The 22,688-nt window shown below is 41.7% G+C and overlaps 1 protein-coding gene across 15 annotated transcripts in view; it reads right to left on the bottom strand.

Moving 5' to 3' along the window:
• Positions 1-22,688, bottom strand: part of ablim2 (actin binding LIM protein family, member 2) — a 99,251-nt gene that overhangs the window by 38,493 nt on the left and 38,070 nt on the right. For all 15 annotated transcript variants that reach the window (XM_038731279.1, XM_038731282.1, XM_038731278.1 and 12 more), the window contains exons 3-6: positions 11,340-11,523; positions 5,907-6,019; positions 5,511-5,637; positions 4,189-4,282 (exon numbers count right to left, since the gene is read on the bottom strand). In XM_038731279.1, coding sequence (XP_038587207.1) covers positions 4,189-4,282; positions 5,511-5,637; positions 5,907-6,019; positions 11,340-11,523 — 518 coding nt within the window. The remainder of the gene's footprint in view (positions 1-4,188; positions 4,283-5,510; positions 5,638-5,906; positions 6,020-11,339; positions 11,524-22,688) is intronic.

The raw sequence follows: 22,688 nt of genomic DNA, 5'->3' as shown, positions 1-22,688 counted from the left end.
GCCTTGCAAGTAAACACAAGACCACTACAACCAAAACACACAAACACACACACACTTCATAAAGGCTTTTAGTCCTGATTGACTGACTTTGCCTCCAGACACCATTGGGCCAAGCCATCAAGTATCCACCTGATGGCCCAGCACAGTTCCAGCACAGAAATGGAAGTGGATGGTGTCGTTTACACACAACGACACACGCTGAGAGAAACACAGAAACATGCTCTCATCCCGGTTCTGATGTTCGCGCTGCTCTCCAGACTGGAACCCGATAGGTGTTTATGAAAGGAGAGACTGTCACGAGATGACAGAAAAGAGAGCAAGTGAGAGAGAGGGATCGTTGTTTCTCCCCATAATGCTGCTCTGTTGTTCGGAGGTCATCGCAGGAGCTTCCAAGACCCCCCTGTCTAAAAGCTTTCTACCCCACCTCCTCCTCCTCCACCTCCTCTCATCCGTCTCCGTGCCCAGTGAAAGTATCCTGTGTCCCATCCCTCCATCACTGCAGAACAACAGACGGCTTCACTAAAACACATTTCCCTGCAATGATTTCTACCTGCCTCTCTAATGGGCTCTTTCTCGTCCAATCCTGCCAATCTCTACAGCATGTTTTCTCAAGCTAGGTTGTACAGACCGCTCCACTTATCTGAACCTAATGAATCTGCAGAGTACACTAAGAGTACACGCAGAGAGTACTTTAAGAGTACACTATAGCTAATGGTGAATCTAAATAAATAAGTGGTTACACCTAAAGTCTGTCTCACAAAGTGAGATTTACGGATCAGCCAAGTCATCACTCCTACAGAATCCCAACAGGGTCAAAAGTACTGAGCTTTTCTTTTCTATTCAAGTTGTGTGATTATTTATTAATTTATTGTTTTACCTCACTCAGTGTTGCTTTCTGCTCCACATGACCTACTTTCCTGGGTATCACTGGTTTCATCTAATATTAAATACCCAGCTCCTCGTTGGTTGATGCTGCATGTGATTGGCTTGTAATTAAGAAACTCGGCCTCTCATATGTGCTAGGTTTTATGTTGTTAGTGATGCTCTTGACAAATGTGACTTTCTTGGCTAAATAACATGGTTAACGAAGCATATGTCAGGGAACACAGCGGTATAGGATGGCTCCATATACTAGCAGAAAGACCAGTAGCGGAATGTGTAAAGCCGGCACTAATTCATTATTACATGCCATCTCAGCTTCCGACATCATGACCCTCATCTTGCTTTTACAGAAGCTATGCAAAGCATGTTTCATGAGGGCACCAAGGGATGTGTTATATTATTCAGCATGACAGCATAAAAATGAAAGCAAGTATGCAGTTTGATGCAGTCTGATTGTTCTTCTGAGTCAGCTGGGAAATGCTGTGAAGAATCAAAACGCAGTGAAGAACTAGTTCACTTGATCATTTCAGACCCTATAGAGGGTTAAGTACTTTGCAGCCTAGCTCTGTCCACTATTCCTGCTAATTCTAAAACAAAAGAATTAAAAATGTTTTGGTAAAATGTAAAAAGAATCTCATCCCTGTGTCAGCTTTTTGGCCCAACTTCCCGGTGTGTCGGTTCAAACTATTTTGGTCTGGTTGGGTGTAAGGTGCAGACGCCAGTATGACTTTGTGACTCTGGTTTTGGCTTTCCCGCATGACCTGTTATGAGGTATATTTACGAAGAAGCTCCCGCTCTCTTGGACTCTTTATGTCTCTATATATACTGTTAAAAAAGGCACACAAACTGAATCAGGTCAAACACAAGCACACATACATGATATCTAATAACACGTTTTTAAAAATGTAAAGCCTCGGACAAGGGGACGAGAGCTGAGTGTGTTATCTGTCATGTAGCTGCCGGTGGTGTCCAGCACAGAGGCTGTGTGGCTTTGTTTTATGGCACACAGAGTGAGCGACAGTGAATGGATGACCCGCCTGAGGGCGACAGGGTGGAAGGGAACGAGGAGAGGTAATATGTTCGTGTGCAGTCGAGAGAGAGAGGTCAAAGCCATTAGCCCGCAGCCAAAAGATTTTAAAAAATAAAACTAGAGAGAAATTGTGCTGAATAGCCAAGCAGGCTCAAACACAGAGCTGAGGGCCGACACACAGCAGGCTACAGAGATACTAATGCATTATCTTAATGTTAACTGCCCTGCGCACGGTACACTTTCATGCTCAAAGGGAAATCTTGGTTCTGATGGTGTCAAAGCTGAAAATTTTCACAGATCTGTACATACACAGCTAACTACTCTAGAAGCATTTTTTTTTTAATGTAGCTGCATTAGAAGAGCTGATGAAATTTTAATGATCACTTCGGGGGAAACGGAGTCAACGCTGGAATCTCTCACGTGGGAAATGAGAATCAGAAGTATGAAGCACATAAAATAACAGGATACATTGTGCAAAATGATTACAGTCGACCTCACAGACAGAACAACATGACAAACAAAGCCATTTAAAAGGGAACGCCTGTGATTGATGTTATAAGGACTTGATTAGGAAAGGCACACACCTGTCTATATAAGACCTTACAGCTCACAGTGCATGTCAGAGCAAATGAGAATCATGAGGTCAAAGAAACTGCCCAAACAGAATTGTAGCAAGGCACAGATCTGGCCAAGGTTACAAAACAATTTCTGCAGCACTCAAGGTTCCTAAGAGCACAGTGGCCTCCATAATCCTTAAATGGAAGAAGTTTGCGACGACCAGAACCCTTCCTAGAGCTGGCCGTCCAGCCAAACTGAGCAATCGTGGGAGAAGAGCCTTAGTGAGAGAGGTAAAGAAGAACCCAAAGATCTCTGTGGCTGAGCTCCAGAGATGCAGTAGGGGTTTATGACAGAGTGAAAGCCCGCATAGAGTTTACCAAAAAACACATGAAGGACTCCCAGACTATGAGAAATAAGATTCTCTGGTCCAAGATTGAATTGAATTCTAAGCGGTATGTGTGGAGAAAACCAGGCACTGCTCATCACCTGCTCAATACAGTCTCAACAGTGAAGCATGGTGGTGGCAGCATTATGCTGTGGGGGTGTTTTTCAGCTGCAGGGACAGGACAACTGGTTGCAATCGAGGGAAAGATGAATGCGGCCAAGTACAGGGATATCCTGGACGAAAACCTGTTCCAGAGAGTGCTCAGGACCTCAGACTGGGCCGAAGGTTTACCTTCCAACAAGACAATGACCCTAAGCACACCGCTAAAATAACGAAGGAGTGGCTTCACAACAACTCCGTGGCTGTTCTTGAATGGCCCAGCCAGAGCCCTGACTTAAACCCAATTGAGCATCTCTGGAGAGACCTGAAAATGGCTGTCCACCAACGTTTACCATCCAACCTGACAGAACTGGAGAGGATCTGCAAGGAGGAATGGCAGAGGATCCCCAAATCCAGATGTGAAAAACTTGTTGCATCTTTCCCAAAACGACTCATGGCTGTATTAGATCAAAAGGGTGCTTCTACTCAATACTGAGCAAAGGGTCTGAATACTTATGACCATGTGATATTTCAGTTTTTCTTTTTTAATACATTTGCAAAAGTTTCTACATTTCTGGGGGGTTTTTCTGTCAAGATGGGGTGCTGAGTGTACATTACTGAGAAATAAAATGAACTTTTTTGACTTTTGGAAAATGGCTGCAATGAAACAAAGAGTGAAAATTTTTAAGGGGTCTGAATACTTTCCATACCCACTGTAGACCGCCCCTGCCTTTCAACTTAATGTGCCCAGTTTGTAACGCAGGCTCTCTGATATGAATTTTTCATCTCTGACTTCTCACATTGTTATATACACAAGCTTGTTCCTTTGAATCTTTATCAAAGACCCAAATATTTCCTAACACAACAGGAAGTTTCATTTCCATCCAAGCCTTGGAAGTTTTCTCCAGTGTGACTTTTACTGGATATACATAATGAGTAGCACTTCCCATAACTAGTTAGTTTACTTTGTGATGTAACATCTGTGTATTATGTATTTATCCAGCATCCATGAAGACATGTTCTCACTGTTATTTGTTGAATATTACACCGAACTATCACTAGTAGAGTTGTCTTTCAGTAACCATGCAACTGTTCCTGGTTACAAGAACTACAACATAGTTAAGGATTAGGCTTATTACTATTACCATTTCCCACATTACTCTTTCTGTACCTCAGCTGTTCATCCATCTAGAGAGACTTCTTTAGATCTACAATAGTAGTGCTGCAGCGTTACCTCCAGGACTTTTCCGGTGATGTACTTCTTGCAGCTCTCACACTGGATGCCAAACATGGCGTGGTAGTCCATCTCGCAGAAGGGGATTCCATCCCTGATGTGGCGACACAGGACAAGTCAGCAGATCAGAGACAGCACAGAGCATCAGATACACTTCACATAAAAACAGCTCAGAGCCCTGTGCTGGTTGCAGCATCCAACTATGATGACAAAATTAGATTGCGATCATTTGTAAATATTTGACACCAAATATAAAACTACAACTGCTGTCTAGTGCCATAATTTACTTTTTCCTGCAGTATTTTATTGCAATATAAGTCTGAGGATGGCATTCCAGTGTTGTGTTCTTACCTAACAGTGTACGTTAGACTTTAAAACATCCTGACAGAGGGGAAAGTCATAAATTGGCTTCTTGAACTGTCTAAGAAACATTTGTTTTGTTCTCTATTTGTACTCCAGTTGGCACGATGGTACTGTATTATGTACTGGATTTAAATGCTTTGACTTTATGTTGAATAAGCAGGCAATGTTCAGGGTGTATACGTGTATGTATGTATATAAACAACTGTATTGTTTTATTTTATTTTATATGTTAAAGGTTTATGTTAAATGTTATAGGCCTACACTTATATATATATATATATATATATATATATTAATATGTTGTGTGTGTAGCACAAAGGAACTACAAATTTCATTTCATTATGCAGCCTTGTGCTGTATAATGACTAATAAACAACCTTGTACCTTTATTTATCTAGTACAGGTAGCACTATTCAAAACAGTGTTATGCACTGCTATTACATGTAAAATCAATGGCTAAGTGAAAAGACAAGAGGTGTGATAAGAACAGTAAAACATTAGAAGTATATTAGAGATAAACAAATAATTACCATAGTCTTTCCCAAACCTTAAGTAAGTGTTTTTCTAACCTAATCTTAACCACACGTGGGAAAAAGGATGCAAACTCCTGCCTTCGGTGCAAAAGAAAGCAGCATGAATGAAATTGTAAGGTAACTGGTGAAGACTAGCAAATATGGGTCTGATATGTTCACAACCATTTGATTTTGCTATCAGCTCTAGCAGCATTTGTTTTTTAGAACACAATTTAATGTCATGTATTAAACTCACTGCCTGTAGGTCATTGTAGAGAAACAAACAGGAAACGGGATGTTGCGATCACAGCATATGGTTGGCTTTGACAAGTTTTGACTTGTCATGTGACATTCTGTGACATCCAACACTAACCAACTCTCACTTGCCATAGTAATAGTAATAGTAATGAAGTGTAGTTAAACAGTAGGTCTGTCAGACTGACTTACTTGCTGATGTACTCGGCATTGAGCACCTTGTTGCAGACTTTACACTTGAAGCAGCCCAGGTGCCAGTGCTTGTCCAGCGCTACAAGAGACTGTTCATTTTTAAACTCTTTCCCACAGCCGCAGCAGTCTGGAAAGAAGACAACGAGATGATATGTGATGAGAAATTATCCTAAAATTTACTTTCTCTGAGTGGAAGAGTTCCTGCTACAGTACTTTGGTTTCAATAAGCATAAAGGACATTTCGGTTTCCAGAGAGTGGGATGACTTCACACAATGTAAGGGATGGAACTGGCAGTGTAACAAATCATAGTTTGCAGGGTGCAAACATTTACTTTTGGCATGATTTATGCTTCGGAGACAGTCACAGAGAGACGGAGACATAAATTAAGTACTGACTGTGGACAGCCTGTATGGGTGCAGGGCTGTTGGCAGGGAGAGGCTGGGTACAGTTTTGGCAGATACACTCCTTCCCGTTAAATGTCACTCGGTCGCCGGCTGGGAACGGCTGTCTGCAAACAGAAAACAGACAAAACATCAGATGAGAGCTTTGACTGACAGGTTTGTACTTCCCAAAGCTTATAAATGTATTCTGAGCCTCTGAAACAAGATCATCATCACCATCATCAGACAAAACAGTTTTAGGCTTAGCAGCTTGTTGAAGGAGGGTGAGGAAGGTTTTCCTGCAGACTCCAACCCCTCAATAAGTTGCCTGATCTGACACGCAAAGTAAAAACAGTTATTCACCATTCCTCGAGATGTTTGGTTCTCATAGGATTTCAAAGAATTTATTTGTATTAATGCGGACCTCCTTGTCTGCAGACTTTTGGGTACTTTGGGTTCACTATGGTAACAAGAGTCCAATGTGTGAAGAAAATACATTATTGCATGTAACGACTTGTTAGCCTAGAACAGAAGGAAATTTAACAGGACTTTTCTTTTGAGGCGATATAATATGGGTTAAAACCCAAGATATTTGTACACATATACTGACTCAATCTCAGCACAGTGAAAAACAGGAGGTCTGATTCATTCTTAGGATTTGTTAACCATGGTACTTAAAAGCAGATTGCAAATGACATAAAGCTTCTTTTTGTAATGGCTCAGAGCAGTAAATAACAGTGTTATCTGCATAAAAGTGGATATTAGTACATTGCGGAACTTCCAAACCAACCTCTTACTATAAATAGTAAAAAGATGAAGAATTGAACTGTGGGGGGGACACATGTCACAGGTAGAGACCAATACTTTCTTCAGCCTGCACACATTTAGTTCTGCTAATTAAATAGTGTGCTTCAATAGTGTGCGTGCCCCATGCACAAAGCCAGCTCCACAAATAAATGATTTCCACTGTTTAGTGTGGAAAAACTCGACTGGCCTGCATACAGCCCAAACCGCAACCCTTTGGGACGAACTTTGACCCAGGTCTTATCACCCAACATCAGTGTTGGACTTCACTAATGCTCTTTCGGTTGAATGAGAGCAAATCTCGGCAGCAGGTTCAACTGATGTTGACAGCTTATCTTTTTATGAGACATCTGTATCCATTTTTCTTTCCAGTTTCCTTTGTAGGCAATAGTGATGTACCCCGATCCAAATACATTATTCAGGAAAGCACAAATAATTCTATGGAAACAGATATTACTTCTACCCACTAGTGCTCAATATTATTCAGAGGGAAAGTCATCTTAGGAATGTGAAAAAAACGTGTGAAACCATGTTCACCTGTCTGTCCGTCTGAGGCTAAGCACATTGTTTATAGTGGGACAAGAGGTGGACTGATTATATTGGGACACAGAAATAGAAAATCAGTGGTGTGCACAGGCTGCAAAATCTGTACAGTCTATACAAATGGAATTTATTTTTGGGTTGACATCAGGCCTAAACGGCATGATGTTTTTCCACTTGTATTGTTAAATAGACATTTAAAGTGATTGCAGCTCATTGAAATTTAAGATTATTTGCTTCAACTGACAGATATTTTTTGTATACATCTTCTACACTATATATCTTTAGTTTTTTATTTCAAATGCTAAACAAAATCTTTTGATTTACCAATGTTTTCAGTTTCTGATTGTTCAATGTCCCCTAGTTAAAGGTTGGGTGGTTGTGGAATTCAGTTAGTTTAGTTAAAAATAAATTAAAAAGAGAGAGAGATGTGAAGTACATTGTGTATTAAATCAATTAGATGCTTTGAAGGCAAAACTATTGCATTGCCAACGAATACTAGGTTAGAAAATACAACATTTGCCTGATTACCTCCTGCACAGGCCACATAAAGCTACTGTATGTAGCTAATGTGTAAGTTAACCTTAGCTAATGTTAGCTGCATACAACTCGCGACATAAAAGTCACACGCCGTGGTATCCACGAGAGAGCTAGACTAAGATGTTACAGCAGAGCGTAGAGATGGAGTAATGTGCTTCCACATCTATGAAAAATGTACATATTAAATATGCTTAAATCAATTCTAGCTCTTAGTGTTTGGTTGTGGGTGTTTTTATGGGAATGTGGGTCTTTCAGGTCAATTTGAGAAGAGTGCCTATTCCACATTTTATCATGCGTGTGGCCTAGGTCCTGGTCTTGACTCTGTCCCGCTTCCTTGGTCTTGGTCTTGACTTGGTCTCAACCTCTCTAGTCTTGGTCTTGTCTTGATACACTCTGGTCTTGTTCATGACTTGGTCTCACTTTGGGTGGTCTTGACTACAACACCATTAGTTAGCTAATAGCATGGCTCTAGACTCCAAAGTCTTGTTGATATGTGAAAGAAAATATTAAAGATTCACCTCCTGGTCTTTCATTTTAACCAGATATACTAGCTCCTATGCTTCTGCTTTGTACGGCAGAATCCTTTAAACATTTTATTGCATCGTGTTACATTCTCACTATCCGGTTGGTTGATTCTGCATGATACAAAAGTGTGTTGGTTCTAATTTACAATTTAAATAGTTTTTTATAATTGATTTATTTTTTCTATTTAAGTGTCTACTCGAAACTGAGCTCATTTGGATGGAATTTTCTTTGTGTTTCTACCTGATACCTCAGTTCATCAATGTGATGAATATGGGACCTGACCTCATGATGGCATAGTGTATGTAGAGAGATAGAGGCAGACTAATACATGTATTGTTGCAGTTGCAGGTGTATTGTGATGTAGCTGCATGCATGAAAGAGGCACACACATACAGACAGAAACCCAGACAGTGAAAGGTAGAAACAGAGCTAAATTACTCTTGATGAATTATTGATGATCAATACAGCACTGTGACCGTGACACACACAAACACACACACACACACACACACACAGCAGTGTGAAGTCTATTTGCTCTCTTTCTCTCAGCCCTATTTTTACATTTCTCACAATAAGCTTGTGTGTTTTGCCGCCACAAAAGCCATATTTGTTATAAGAGGAGCACAGGGGTTTAATGATCACATTACAAACCTCAAATGCCACACTGGAACATTCTTATCTCAGGTTCAGCATAGGGATCACAGAGGTATGATGGCACAAACACACACACACTCGCACACAAAACCCACCCTCGGTTCAAAAGACACTTAACACTAGCTATGGGAATGGGCTAAGTGGCCGCGCTGACTGACCACACACTCAGAATTCCAGCCTGAGAGGCTCCCGTTACTTTTCTAGTCCTGAGAACCATCACTGGTCACGCACACACACATTACACTGTCAGTAGAAGCATGCACATGGCTGTGAACAGGTGAAGATGACTGTGACTTGCAGAAACACATGTCCTTCCGTGCTTTCCTATATTTATGTGTGTATATTATAGTTTTATGTACTTGTAAATTACACCTACACCAGAGGAGTGCTGCTGTTGATGATGAAAACAAACTGCTGCGTCTCCCTCCCTCTGAAAAGATTCTTTTGTATTTTGATTTTGAGCTCTTTCAGTCATGGGAAAGTACAAGGAGGTGTCAGGCAACCAGCTAGATTTGCATTACAGTAACCCTATTCAATTCTGAAATAGTGTCTAGTATCTCTACTTCAAATTTAATGTGACTTGATTTGAGTTATTTGGATCTCTTTTAGCTAGTTGGCTAATCTTCCAAGAGTCCACAAAAAAGAACTTGTATGCCCTTCAAGATGTTTTAAGACATTCTGAGACCTGTAAGGACATGAAGACACCCTGAGAAAAAGTGCTCTGAACAAATAGGGGTTTTGTTAAGGTTCAGGGTTATGCTGTATTCAGACCAAATCCAGCATTGCAGTGATTAGCTGCAGGGTTGTGCAGAGGAGTGGGCGTGTTTGTGCTTGAGACCTTACGTTAAAAAAATTTCTCAACTACCAGCTCTCCCTCTCTTCAATCACTCTCTAGGCCGCTTAACCAACCCAAACCAGACACAGACACCAAAGCTGGGTACATGAAATAAACCACCCGAGGACGGGGGAAAGTATCATAGTTTGGGCCATGAGCTCTGCCTGCTTTCACTGAGATTTCAGGCTGACTATGGAGCACTGTGGCCAGATTGACCATTGCAGCGTGACATCGGTTGCGTTTCTCCAAAAGTTGATTCTTTTTCAACTTTTTCACCACATCCCCTGCGACCCCCCACTGACTAAACCCACTTCCCCTCTCAAATGAATAAGGGGACCTGTGTTTTCGCAGCAGTGCCTGATTTGGTCTGAATTCAACCTTAGAAATGCAATAAATGATGCATGGAAAACAAACACGTACATCTCCCCACTTCTTAGTTATCTACACGTTCAAGTCTTCCTAAATGTAACAAATGTGGCTAATGCTAAATACTAAAGATGGATGATTAGGTAGAGAATTCTAGTGTGCAATAAGTGCACGTCAGCCAACTTCAGCGCATTACGAATGTCGCTGCTCGGGTCAAACACTGTCGACTACTACTACTAGCCAGGCCAATCACTGTGTGAAGGGGGCATCGCTATCAGATTGCCTTTTCACAAAGTTACACAAATAGTCGCACACAGCCTTTCCAATTCCAGTGTCGGTAGATGGGGTTTCAAAAGCTGTTCAACAATCCAACCAGCAACAGTCGTTTGAAGCACACTGAGGCTTTTAGTATGCACCAGAGAGCTGGAACAGACTTCCCCTGATTTTGACAGGTTAAAAATCCTTTATGTTCCAACATTCACTCCCATCTTGAACTATCTTATAATATATAATATCTGTATTTCTTATTTAATATTAATAAAGCATTATATAAAGAACTTTGAGTTTCCTTTGTGCATATTGTCCTGCCTGTGGCTATAATACAAGCAGCAGCTGTGAATGCACAAGAATGTGTAGGCAACCTGTCAGTTGTTTAGTCAGCACAAACTGAATTGTACGAAATATATTGGAGGAGTTGAAAATCTGATTTGTCTGATTTAACATTTTTACAAAATCAGGGTTGCACTGCCAAGCACGGATAGATAGGCAAAAGACGTGTGACCAAGTTGTTTGCAAGGAAAAGCCCCAATTCAGTCTTAACGTGTAGGTTTCACATCATAATGTGAAGTTCCACAGCAACTGACGGTCAAGGTCAGTTTAGTAGTTGTTCTGGAGTTTTATTACTATTATTAGTTGATATTGTTTATGTGATAGAGTTTGCCTGGAATTAAGGTGTTTAAGAACTTTAAGGATTTTCGTCCATGTTGGCTTAAACATCACACACAAAAGGTCATTGTCAGTGACATGTTCACTGTAACCTGCTTCATGAACATGGAACGTCTTCATGGCCAGAAGACTCAAGACTAAGTGATGTCACAACTCAATGCTGTTAAAGTCAAAGATAACTAATCATGCGTAATCTAAATATGGTTTTGAATCCTACTTCCTGAATCCCTGTTTCTTACTTGCAGGAGGCACAGACGAAGCAGCGGGGGTGGTAGGTCTTGCCCAGGGCGGATACCACCTCCCCCTCGATGAAGTCCTGGCAGCTGAAGCAGCGAGTCCCGTACAGCCGCTGGTAGTCCAGAGTACAGATGTACTCGCCCTGCCGCACGAAGAAGCCTCCCTGGGCCAGTTCACAACCACAAACTGTGATAAGGGAGGGAGGGTGAAAGGGTATAGGAAGGAAAGAGGGAAAAGATAACAAGAAAAGGGAAGGATGGACAGGAGAAGGGGACAAAAAGAAGAGAGGGACAGATTAGACAAAATTGGTGACTGAACATATTTAAAGGCAAAATCTGAATGCTTCTCCTGGAACATGAATGGCTTCAAGCTAATTCTAAATTCAAAATGTGACAAAAATCTGAAGGACAAGCATCAGGTTGGTTGTCTCTTAATTCAGCCAACTGATCACAGGGTATACAGCTGGCATTTATTTACTTGGTTCTCTGTCTCTCTCCCTCTTCTCCCACACACACACACACACGCTACTCCACACATGCTCACTGACCTTAAGGGTTAGTGTTACAATTTTGATTTATTCTGGCACTTTAAGAAGATTTATTAAAAGCTCCCTTCTGTTCACATGTTCATTTATATACTTATATGTTTTATGACTATCACAATAGGTTGTATATTCTATGTGGTACTTCTATGTAAAATCAGACGTTGAGCACCCCCATATAGCCAAAATGGTCCGATCCTCATTTTATAACACCTCTGCAAAGATTCAATGGTGGGATTCCAGGAGCGGCTATGCCGACCTGACATCTTCTTAGATACCAGTCCCCAGAGACCCCCTTATAGTACAAAGACTCATTTCACTTTAGCCATGAAGGATGAAGGTCACAGAGCGCTGACAAGAGCTGTTTCTCGATCTGCGTACTTGTGTTCTGTGGACTGAAACGGCATCAGTCGCAGCCCAAGTACTGTTCCCATTCAAAAGTCAAAAAGCATCTAGCCAAGTACAGTCAAATTCCCAGATGTGTTCTCGCTCCACCCGTTTTACCGAGCCTGCATCGGTGGTGACTAGTGTGGACTTCAGATAGCCAAGTATCCCAGAATGCATGCGGAAATGGCAGAGGGTAAAACTCACAACTGTAAGGTATAATTCTGCTGTTCTTGTGTCACGGAATGCAGTTTGTAAGAGTTTTTAATGCAGGAATATAGTTGTTTAAACTCCAAATTTGTGGCTGATTTCTCAAGACAGAGCTGACTTGAAAATTTGCGAGAGATGTGAGGTACCACTCGCTAACGTGTCGGCTGTCATCAAGACCACTTCTTTTGCTTTTGCTGAATGACTGACTGAGTGCTCCCGTTCCGGCGAGTTTGTATTTCCGAGATTTAAAGTACAGGGGCCATATTATAGAAAGTTCCTGTCTTAACTTAAGATAGGTTAAGATAGATATTTCTCAATTTGGTATTACAGAAGCAAATCTTAACTAACTTTAGGAATCCTATCTTATCTTACTTTATCCTGTCTTATCTCAGGTTAGGAAATCCTAAACACTCAATCCAACATCGGTTATCAACTTTTATTTGTTACTTAGCAACCGATGTCACTTTTCTCATCCCGCGAGCTAAACGGCTTTTAATCGCTGTTTTTTGATAAAACACAAACTGAAAAGTGGAGCAGAAACAACAACTATCATTGAACTTTAAGTCAGACGACTTAGAGGTGTTGGTAACCTCCAAACTCCAAATCCACATAACGCTTAACTCGGGAGATTAAAGAGAGAGAAAAAGAAAACAAGTCCATTTACAAGTGATACGAAGAGAAAGGCAACTGTTGTGAGCAGAGGAAAACCGGTGGTGGCTCCTCCTGTGCTCCCTCACTGACCCCGGCAGAAACCCGTAGGCTACTCTTTCATCGGGATAGTTAATAATGACGGTAACAAAAAAGGCTAATAAAGGCTGTGGGCTAACATAACAATAATTAAATGTTTTTCATGTGTTTCTTGAATTTAATGATCTCCTTCTATCAAAGACTTACATTAGGATCCTTTTCTTACATCAAGCCTCTACATTATGTTACATAATGAGGCATTATCTAGCGTTACATCTCCTGCTGCCTTTCTACTAACGAGTGTTTTGTCATCAAACACATCGGTAGAATCAATGAAGTTCCGCCTGTTGATATTTCGTTGATTTTGTAAAAGCAATTAAAGAGCAACCATGTGGATTAAACGAGTTAGCAAACACTACCTAGTGGAAAAGTAAAAGTTAGGACAGCTCAACAGTTCTCCTAAAGTTGGGAGAGTTTATTTAAGATTTTACGAAGTTAGGATGCTTCTGTTAAACACTTCCTATCTTAAGTTAGGAAAGGAATATTGACTTAGGAACTGTTAATCTGTAATGGCCTTTTCCCTAAATCACTTCCTAACACTTATTACCATGGTAACCAAGCAGTTAGGATAGGATCTGCCCCAGAAGTCCAAACTTGCCAAACTCGTCTATTGAGAAACAGCCAAGATTTGTGGGGAACGGGTTGGAATTAGAACCGAGATTCCAAAGGAACCGGATTTGATAAGTACAATTGGAATCAGAATCAAACTGAAACAGTACCCAACCGTGTTGTGTACTAGCGTATACTATACTGTACTATAAAAGGCTCATACAAAAAGAAACACACATACGCCTATTTACAGGCATTCATTTGAAACACAGTAAAAAGAAGAGGAGGCGTGGTGGTGAGCAGAGCCAGTCAGCCTGCTTTAAGGGCCAATAACATCTCACCATCACAATGGGTGTGTCCCTAACAAAGACTGCACTTTTTGTCTATTTGTCTGGTTCATAACAATACATAACAGGAACTCCAAATTACCCTCTCCTCTCATGCACACACAATGATTACACACAGTAACCACGGCAACCACATGACATGACAGACCAGCCGCAACCTCAGGGGAAGCCTCGCTCTATTTTCTCTAGCAAAAACAATACCCCTCCTCTCTTTCCTTCCATTCTTTCTTTCTAAAAAACAAAACAAAAAAGAAACGTCATGAAAGACAGATGAGAGATGTTTGCGCCAGTCGGTGTCTCACCCCGGGGCTGCTCACTGAACTCGCACTCTCACAAGTCTCCAACTTGCAGGGATGTGTGAAGGTATGAGGTAAGACACACGTGAGATCACACACACACACACACACACGCGCATCCTTGCAGCTATGCGAGAAGGCAATGAGGTGACATAGATGAAATCCCACACACCCACAACACATACTGCAGGCACGCACGCACATTCTACAGAATAGGCTCGGACACACCCAGGCATAGTTGCAGCGGTGCCAGTAGGTTCCCCAGCTCTCATTAAGGTCTCAGTGTAAACTGATGATGCTGGCAGACAGCTCAAACGATTAAACACAAAGTTCTAACCAGCAGTACCAGGCCAACTTTCTGCCCCCCGAATCCAGGTCAGACTACAGGCCAAAGTGTCCCAAATCAGATTCTGATAAATTGGGAGAAATATAGAAAATCAGGAGAACCGGGAGGAAACTGGGAGAGGGCAATGAAAAACGGCAGTCTCCCGTGAAAATCGAGAGGGATGGCTAACCTCTGTGGTCGCCGTGTTTTCTTCAGCTTACTTCTGCTGCGTGTGACATCGTATTATTCTTTTGCACATGCAGGCCACAGTCAGGTCACATTGGAGTGTGATATGGGCCACATTTAAGAAAAATAATCTGAACAGTCAATTAAAAACATTGGATCTGGGCCTGTTTACTGTCCGTACAGTGGCTGCTGTAGCTATCATAGCTATCTGTAACTATACATTGAAGTTACTGCTCTACGTACAGACCATGTGGAGTCATCAACATTGGTCAGCTTGGGATGCTGCTGTTTCGATGCCGATGGAGACTGTTGATAGTGAAGACACTACAGAGCATGCTGAAAAAAGACTAACACTAGGGTGATCTAGAAAAGCCATTCCCCTCTGATCTGCTCTCTGGTATCAAAAATTGCTTCCATTTGCTACTTTAAGCACTTTCTGGGGCGGCAGTAGCTCAGTCTGTAAGGCTTAGGCTGGGAACAGGCGGGTCGCCGGTTTGAGTCCAGCTTTGACAAGAGCTATGGAGCGTGGAGTGGTAGCTGTAGAGGTGCCAGCTAAGGCAAAGTGTGATTTTGGATTTTGGGTTAGTTACTGTTGCACAACGGCTAACTAACATCTGCGACACACAGCACATACATGTGGAAGAAGCAAGGTTTACAATGTTTGTGATGTTTTCCTTCAGTCTAAAGTCCCGTCCACTAAAGTGAAACTTCAGCATATCCGGCTAGTAGCATAACAATCCAACTCTCCCACCCTTTAATCATTTTAATCGACATGTTGGACAACCTTTATCCAGCATTTGCACCATTTCACTTTTTTATCAAGCCCTCACGGGGGTTACAGCGTGCTAATAAAACAACCACAACAATACGAGCAGGAATGTTTTCTCAGGAAGTGGACTTTCCAGCGGCTGCTACCGGCTCCCTAACATCCGGTTCAGATGTCTGGCAACCTGTCTAGAATGAGATAATGAGTAAACACCAGCAGAGTGAAAAGCTGGATGGATGAGATACAGAACACCCAGAAAAAAGGGGATTCCTAAGGGTTGTTTTGTCTGATATAAAAGTCAAAATGTAAAATAAAAGGTTCTTTACAGCACCATTTTTTCCAATGAGAAACCATTTGAGTGCAGTTCTTTATAGAACCTTTCTAAAGCGGTCTTTACAAAGATGGTAAGCCAAATAGTGACGATAGATACCACAGTGGCTGGACCAAAATAAATCTGGAACATAGTGTTTTATATTCTAAGAAGTGTGTAATTAAACTGGCCCATATAAAAGGGCCATAGTTTTGAAAAATAAGGACTGCGGACTTCACTTACTTGAGACTTGACTGTCTAAAGACTTGACTTGTAAAAATCCCAGAATAAAAAAAAAAATTTGATAGTGACTTCAAATGCTTTGTAAATTATTTTGAAAGACATAAGAATCGACTTGTCTCTATGTCTCCATGGACATGTCTCTATCAGAGCAAATCTGTGACTTTGACTTGCCCCAAATGAATTAAAAACAGCTCTGCTACAGAGCCAGAGGACTAGAGAGCTGAAAGAGATGGAGACAGAAGTGCAGCTTCCCGTCAGCTCGTCATTCAGTCCCTGTATATTTATACCTGTGCTGCCAGTTGGCACATAGCCTCCTCTTCTTACTGTATCATAACTTAGTTGCTTAAGCAGCCCATATACAGCATGGAGCATTTATTGCGGAAGAAGGCAAAGTTACTGGCAAACTAGCCTCTAATGCAGAATACAAAGTGTGTGTCTGAGTGCAGTGCGTAAGTGAAAGAAGACAGAAGATGCTCTTCAGTTTTGTCCCTCATCGCTAATGGAAACTGTCGAAGCGGTCTTCCTCTCATCCCTGTCTTGTTGCTCTCATCTCTCATTTCTGTCATTCCCTAATCCCTCTTTCACATGGGATGTGTTAAAAGGCAGGCAGAGGTTGATGACATGAAGCAGAGCTTCAGTAGGAGTGGAGCGGAAGTCAGTAAAGGAGGCTTAATAAAGTGGGTACTGAAGTTCACATTCAAGTTTGCTCTGACAGAAAGAACAGTTCAACATCTGACTGCAACCAAAAAAATGATAAATCCTTTACTTTACCCAGCTTCTTCTACAGAATTAAAGTCAAAATGAAATTTAAATTTATCTTTGATAAGAAATCATTATAACCTTTGTGTTTATTTTGACTTATTTGGTTCAAAATTGTAATTAGGAAATAAGTCATTTTAGTTGTATGTGTTTTTCTTGCCATGATAGTGGTGCCTACATCAGTGTCCTCCAGTGTTGAAATAACACCTGCAAAACACCTACGTTAGAAAAAGTAACGTCTAGCACGAATAATAATCTTAGGTATAGGAATGGGTGCTAACATTAGCAAGCTAGGCTAACCAGCATTCTCTTAAAGTCAGCGTCGAGACGAGCTGAAACTCTCAAGACCTTCAACTGTGCTTTGAAGCCAACCTGACAAAGTGCCAAACCGTGGATTACAACACATGATGCCTACTGGCCCTGACAGACTTTTCCCCACAGACTTACATTGTGAAAGTTGTTTCACTATCTAATTTCATTCATTTGCCCAATTTCAAGCCAGTTGAGGTGGTTTGGGCATCTGGTAAGGATGCCCTCTGGACTCCTCTCTAGGAAGGAGGACAAGGTGGAGAGATTATATCTCCACACTGGCCTAGGAACTGGCCTAGGAGGTTTGGGGCCCCCTGGTGGAGCTGCTGCCCCTGCGACCCTACCCCAGACAAGCGGTTGAAGACGGATGTTCAAATAACATTTGGAAAGGGTGGAAGAGCTCAAGTTAGCAGAGGGCTATGCCCGAAGTTAGCCGCTCGGCTCAGTGGAAATCAAGGTAATTTTATACTTGGAAGTCAAACCTATGGCTTTATGAACTAGGATAGTGATAATGAGTTATCTGCAACAGTTGCTTGTCGGCAAAAAAAAACAGAATACCCAGGGGCCTTATACAAATTCAGTGCCCCCCTGTCCATTCCCGGAGCAGTCCAGTCGTTTAGGGGATGTGGTGTTACCTCTAATAAGCACAGTTGTGTTTGTTCCTCAGACTAATTGCTGAGGTGATCCTCTCTTACCTCCGTCCAACTTGGCTGTTGAAACAGCCAATGCTGACTTGCCAAGCCATCAGCCGGCTTGAGTCGAGCTGAGATGGGCCAGTTTAGACCGCTGTGGTTTAGTTTTAATGGTACACAATCAACGCTCTGTGGACCCTGTTGTGTTGATGTTTGTGGGCGATACAGATATGCTCCAGTCAATAGCAAAAAATATAGAGATAAATGTCACTAGAGAAAAAAAAACACAAGAATGTCCTCAGTTTTAGGTTTAATTTGAGACTTTTTTGGACCAGATTCTTAAAGTGAAAGCGAAAACTTTAACAAAGGAAAAGTAAAGCTAAGCAATACAAAAGTATCAGAATCAGCCTTGAACCCTACGCAAAATTCAACTGAATGTTATGTTCATACAGCAATTTCATCATTTGAAAACCATTCCATCTCTGTGACAACAGTGGGTGTGTCTGTTCACCATGTGCTTGGGCCGCTGGAGGATGAGATCATGACGCAGCTAATAAGTTGTTTTGTCCTGAGCTGAGGAGAACAGAATGTGTTCGGCCACACGCCTGCAGCCAGATAAAACTTCCATGAAACACAAGGGGTTTGACCTTTTGAACTCTAGGTGTGTGGTGGGAGTCTGTGTGTGTGTGTGTGTATATATATATATATATATATATATATATATATATATATGCATGTACTATATATACTCAATTATTTTCTGTAATAAAACAACCTAGTAGCACGGAGATGTAACTTCAGAACAAGGAAAATCTTGAAAAAATAGAGTGACAAATCTACACTATTACAAGCAATAACAGTGCTAACAGGAATACTAGTGCTTCTCAGCTTGCCAATGTGAAGTAGATCTAAAGGTTACATTGCAGTAGGAACTCGATTACGACATTTTCCATGGCAGAAAGGCAGATGACTTCACAGGAAACTGATTACTTCCATCTCTGAAGGCTGGTCTCATGCACTATGAAGCCACTTATATAATGTGAATGTGCACCCAGAGGCTCACGGAGGAATTCAATGTGCTGTTGAATCTGCTTCCTCCCCACTGGAGGATCTCTGAGCCCAGTTCTTATTTTCCTTCAGCATGTACAGCTAGTGAGAATGTTACAAGCTTGAATGGATGGATGTGCAACAAATTTGTTTTGTTGTGATTTGTAAATAAAATATGGCGTTTTTCTTTTACTCGTGTATAAACAAGGTCTAGGTAGAAAGAAGTAATGGATTCAGTGGTTTGGAAATGATGTCGTAATCTTGTTGAAATTAGAGCTGGGTATCAAACCTAAATACTTTTGGCAGCAACCCAAATATGTGACTGATGAGTACCAAAAGCCTGCTCGGATTTGTAATCTGGTTTATTATTTTTTTTATTTGATTTATTTCTGATTAAAAGCTGCACTAAAGAATATTTCAATCTGCATTCATCAATATTTTTATATGATCAATTAATTAAAGTATTATTATGTCTAATGTAAAATGAGTCCTTAGTAGCGCAGAGCTGGGAAACAACGAATGTTTCCCAGCTCTGCAGTTCCCCTCAGCCCAACCCAGCTTTTTTAGCTTTTTTATCTTTAGGTTCATTGTTTTGGCCCAGAGTTAACTGTTGGATCGGTCTCACACTGCTATGATCTATTTTATTTCCAGTCGCTGCAGGCATCTGTTTAAGCAACAAAGCTCTCATAAAGCCACTGTACACTATCTGCAGAGCACCACACCATAGACAGACAAAGCCAGATCTAAAATAGTGTGAATACTGGACTTCAATTTAGGAAGTCCTGCTGTGCTAGATGTGTTAATAGGCAATAGGCAAGGTATGCCATTTCAGGCCATTTCATTTAAGCAAAGACTTTGTAAGATGCCTTGAATTAAAGTAGTATTAAGTATTTTATTGGTGTTGTACTAATTGATACCCAGGCCTATCTGATATTCAGGCTACTCAGCCTGGCCCTCCACTGAGGTGGAAAATATGGGAGCACCCTACAAATGAATTGAATTTACATGTCATGTAAGACAGATGTAATTTGGCCTAATGAAATTCAGCAGCCTTGAGCTTGCTTTGGTGAATTAATACAGGCACATCTGAGATAGCCTGTCCAGTGTGTGTGTGTGTGTGTGTGTGTGTGTGTTAAAGGCTTTCTTTCCAAACACTACATCTCCTGAGACATTATTTACAGACATGACATAGGGTCATATAAATCATATGTGCTCCGTCCTTCCATGAGTGTGACCTTGACTCTGCTTCGTGTTTCACAATGACTTCCACTGCGCATGTGTGTGAGCGTGAGCAGGGTTAAATATACATGTGCTATGTGCTGTCCGCTACGAATGTGCGACCTTGACTGCACCTCATGTTTTACAATGACTCGCCATCCATGCGCCTGTGTGTGTGTGTGTGTGTGTGTGTGTTGGTAGGATGGGGTGTTATCATTCACTCGTCTAATACATGACCTTGACTGTACAGTCTTCAGCCTGCTGGCAATCATCTGACCAGCTATGGGACTGCACTGAACAAGAATCAAAGAAAAAATATTCAAGGTTGATGTTCCTGACAGGTCAAATGGGCTCACTGTGGTCCAGACTCCCTCTACACGGGGCTTGATTGAAAGCAGGCATCTAATGAGGCAATGGGCGGGGGGGGGGGGGGGGGGGGGGGGGGGGGGGGGGGGGGTCTGTCTGTTGTCTAAGTCACTGAGCTATACATCTCATAACACACTTACTGTTGACTTTGCCTGAAGAAGTGAATCTTGTGAGGATTCATGTTGTTTCATCTGTTTATTGTCATCACAGACTAGATTGAAACCAGCTGCATATTATTTAACTATTTTATTCAAAGACACCCAAATTGTTGCTAATAATCCTTTAGAAGAAGGAGGAACGAGAAGGAGACATCAGATTACACTCATTACTCCAATTATTTCCACTGTGGTCCTTAATGTAAAGATAGTAAAGGCACAGGAGCCTTAGGGACTACGTGACATCATACAAACAACATCCCAACAAAATATACTCCTTAATTATTATCAAAGAAATCCCTTCAATGTAAAAAAAAGCAACGGTGCTTGAAACAAGACACCGCGGGGGGTTAAATGAAGCCGAAAAAACTAATCAGAACTGGTAGAAACAGCAGCAACCCTCGTAAGTCGCACAAGTGAGTGAGGAGGAAGAGGTCTTTTGTGATCACCTAACCAGAAAATTCTGGCCAGGTAATTAGCCTCGGCTATTGTACAAATACAATCGCAGAAAAAAAAGACTCGTCCCCTGAATTACTGAGGGCAGGGAAGGGGGGTCACGGCTCAACATTGCGATGACTGTCAGCCATCGTGGGAGGGATGATGGCATCGTCTATCGGCCCAACCCTAATACCCAATAGAAATGATGGCCAAAACTATGCAAATATTACCCACGTTGTTTAGAAGCATAATTTCCCTTCCAGGAAGTGTACACCACCAAACCTGACTCAGTCTAAAAGAGCTACTTAAGCAATTACATCGCCACAGTGTTTGACTGACAGGTGATCTCTGGGAAGAGCAGTGCGAAACATCACAGCATTGAAAATTTGATACCTTCATAACTTTATATGACAAAGGCTTTAGGTTAGAAAAGCTTATCATATGTACAATATGGCATGTATGTTAACACTGCCCTTCTCCTCCAATTAAGTGTGTGCGCATGCTTTCCTTTCCTCCCATACACGTGTGTTATGTGTGTGTGTGTGTGTTTGTGTGTGTGAGGTCAGCAACCATGGCCCAACACACACTCCCCGCTGGCTCTGTTCTAGTAAGCTTGTTTCCAAGAAGGAGACAATCCAATAGCCAACACCCTACTAAGAACATCGCAACCATCTGCAATTATAGCACCACTGATCCGACCAACAGGACTTCAACATGTGGCCAGCAGTGTGTATTTACCAAGCCAACTTCCTGGAAGAAACGCACTCAGGCTGGGTAGCTGTCAAAAAACAATGCAATCCTTAAATCTGTCGGAACCTTGGAGGAAGACCGATTGTATGAAATAGAGTCATAGCGGTACTTTCAACTTTACACACAGTAAAGACGCTACATCTGGTTTCTTAAAGTTCGTCAACCACCTGCGTACAGGGTTGCGGGGGGCTGGAGCCAATCCCAGCTGAAATTGAAAGAAAGCAATTTCTTAGAGTTCTCTTTACTAATTCTAATCTTTACAGGTATATTACACCAAGCAACAGCATTGTAACCAAGCAACAGCATTGTGTGTGAAGTTGTGTAGAGAGAGGCCCTGAAAACAAGGGTTGTCAAAATAATCTCAAGTCAAGGCTTTAAGGACATTTCACACTGTCTTCATCAGCAGAAGGAAGTTGCTCAGTCGTCATGGAACTGTAAATGTTCAAACATTTGATTATTCTGAGCCCTCTTCTGACTTTTTGTCCACGCTGGCATAAAAGCTTCGCTTGACACTTTGCTTTTGACGGTCTGAACAAACCACCACACACCATAGTATCCCCAAAAACTACTCCAAACGACAACGCCAACGTTCACTGCTAATGTACTGTAGAGTGCCCTTTATGTAGAGAGGTGGAAAGTTAGGATGTGGAGGTCGGGATGGTGGATGGGGGCGACTTTCATCAGGAGATTGAAGCTGTTCCATCAGCACAGAATCCACAGTTGCCGCCGTGTGCTGGTGGAAAGCGAGAATTTCAAACACGGTGGCATTGGAC

The sequence above is a fragment of the Micropterus salmoides genome, unplaced genomic scaffold (genome assembly GCF_014851395.1).
Source record: "Micropterus salmoides isolate LMB-PRFRI ecotype aquatic unplaced genomic scaffold, ASM1485139v1 Ms_hic_scaffold_2, whole genome shotgun sequence".
Lineage (NCBI taxonomy): Eukaryota > Metazoa > Chordata > Actinopteri > Centrarchiformes > Centrarchidae > Micropterus > Micropterus salmoides.
The sequence above is the reverse complement of the archived record's forward strand: the minus strand, read 5'-3'. Positions and strand labels throughout refer to the sequence as shown.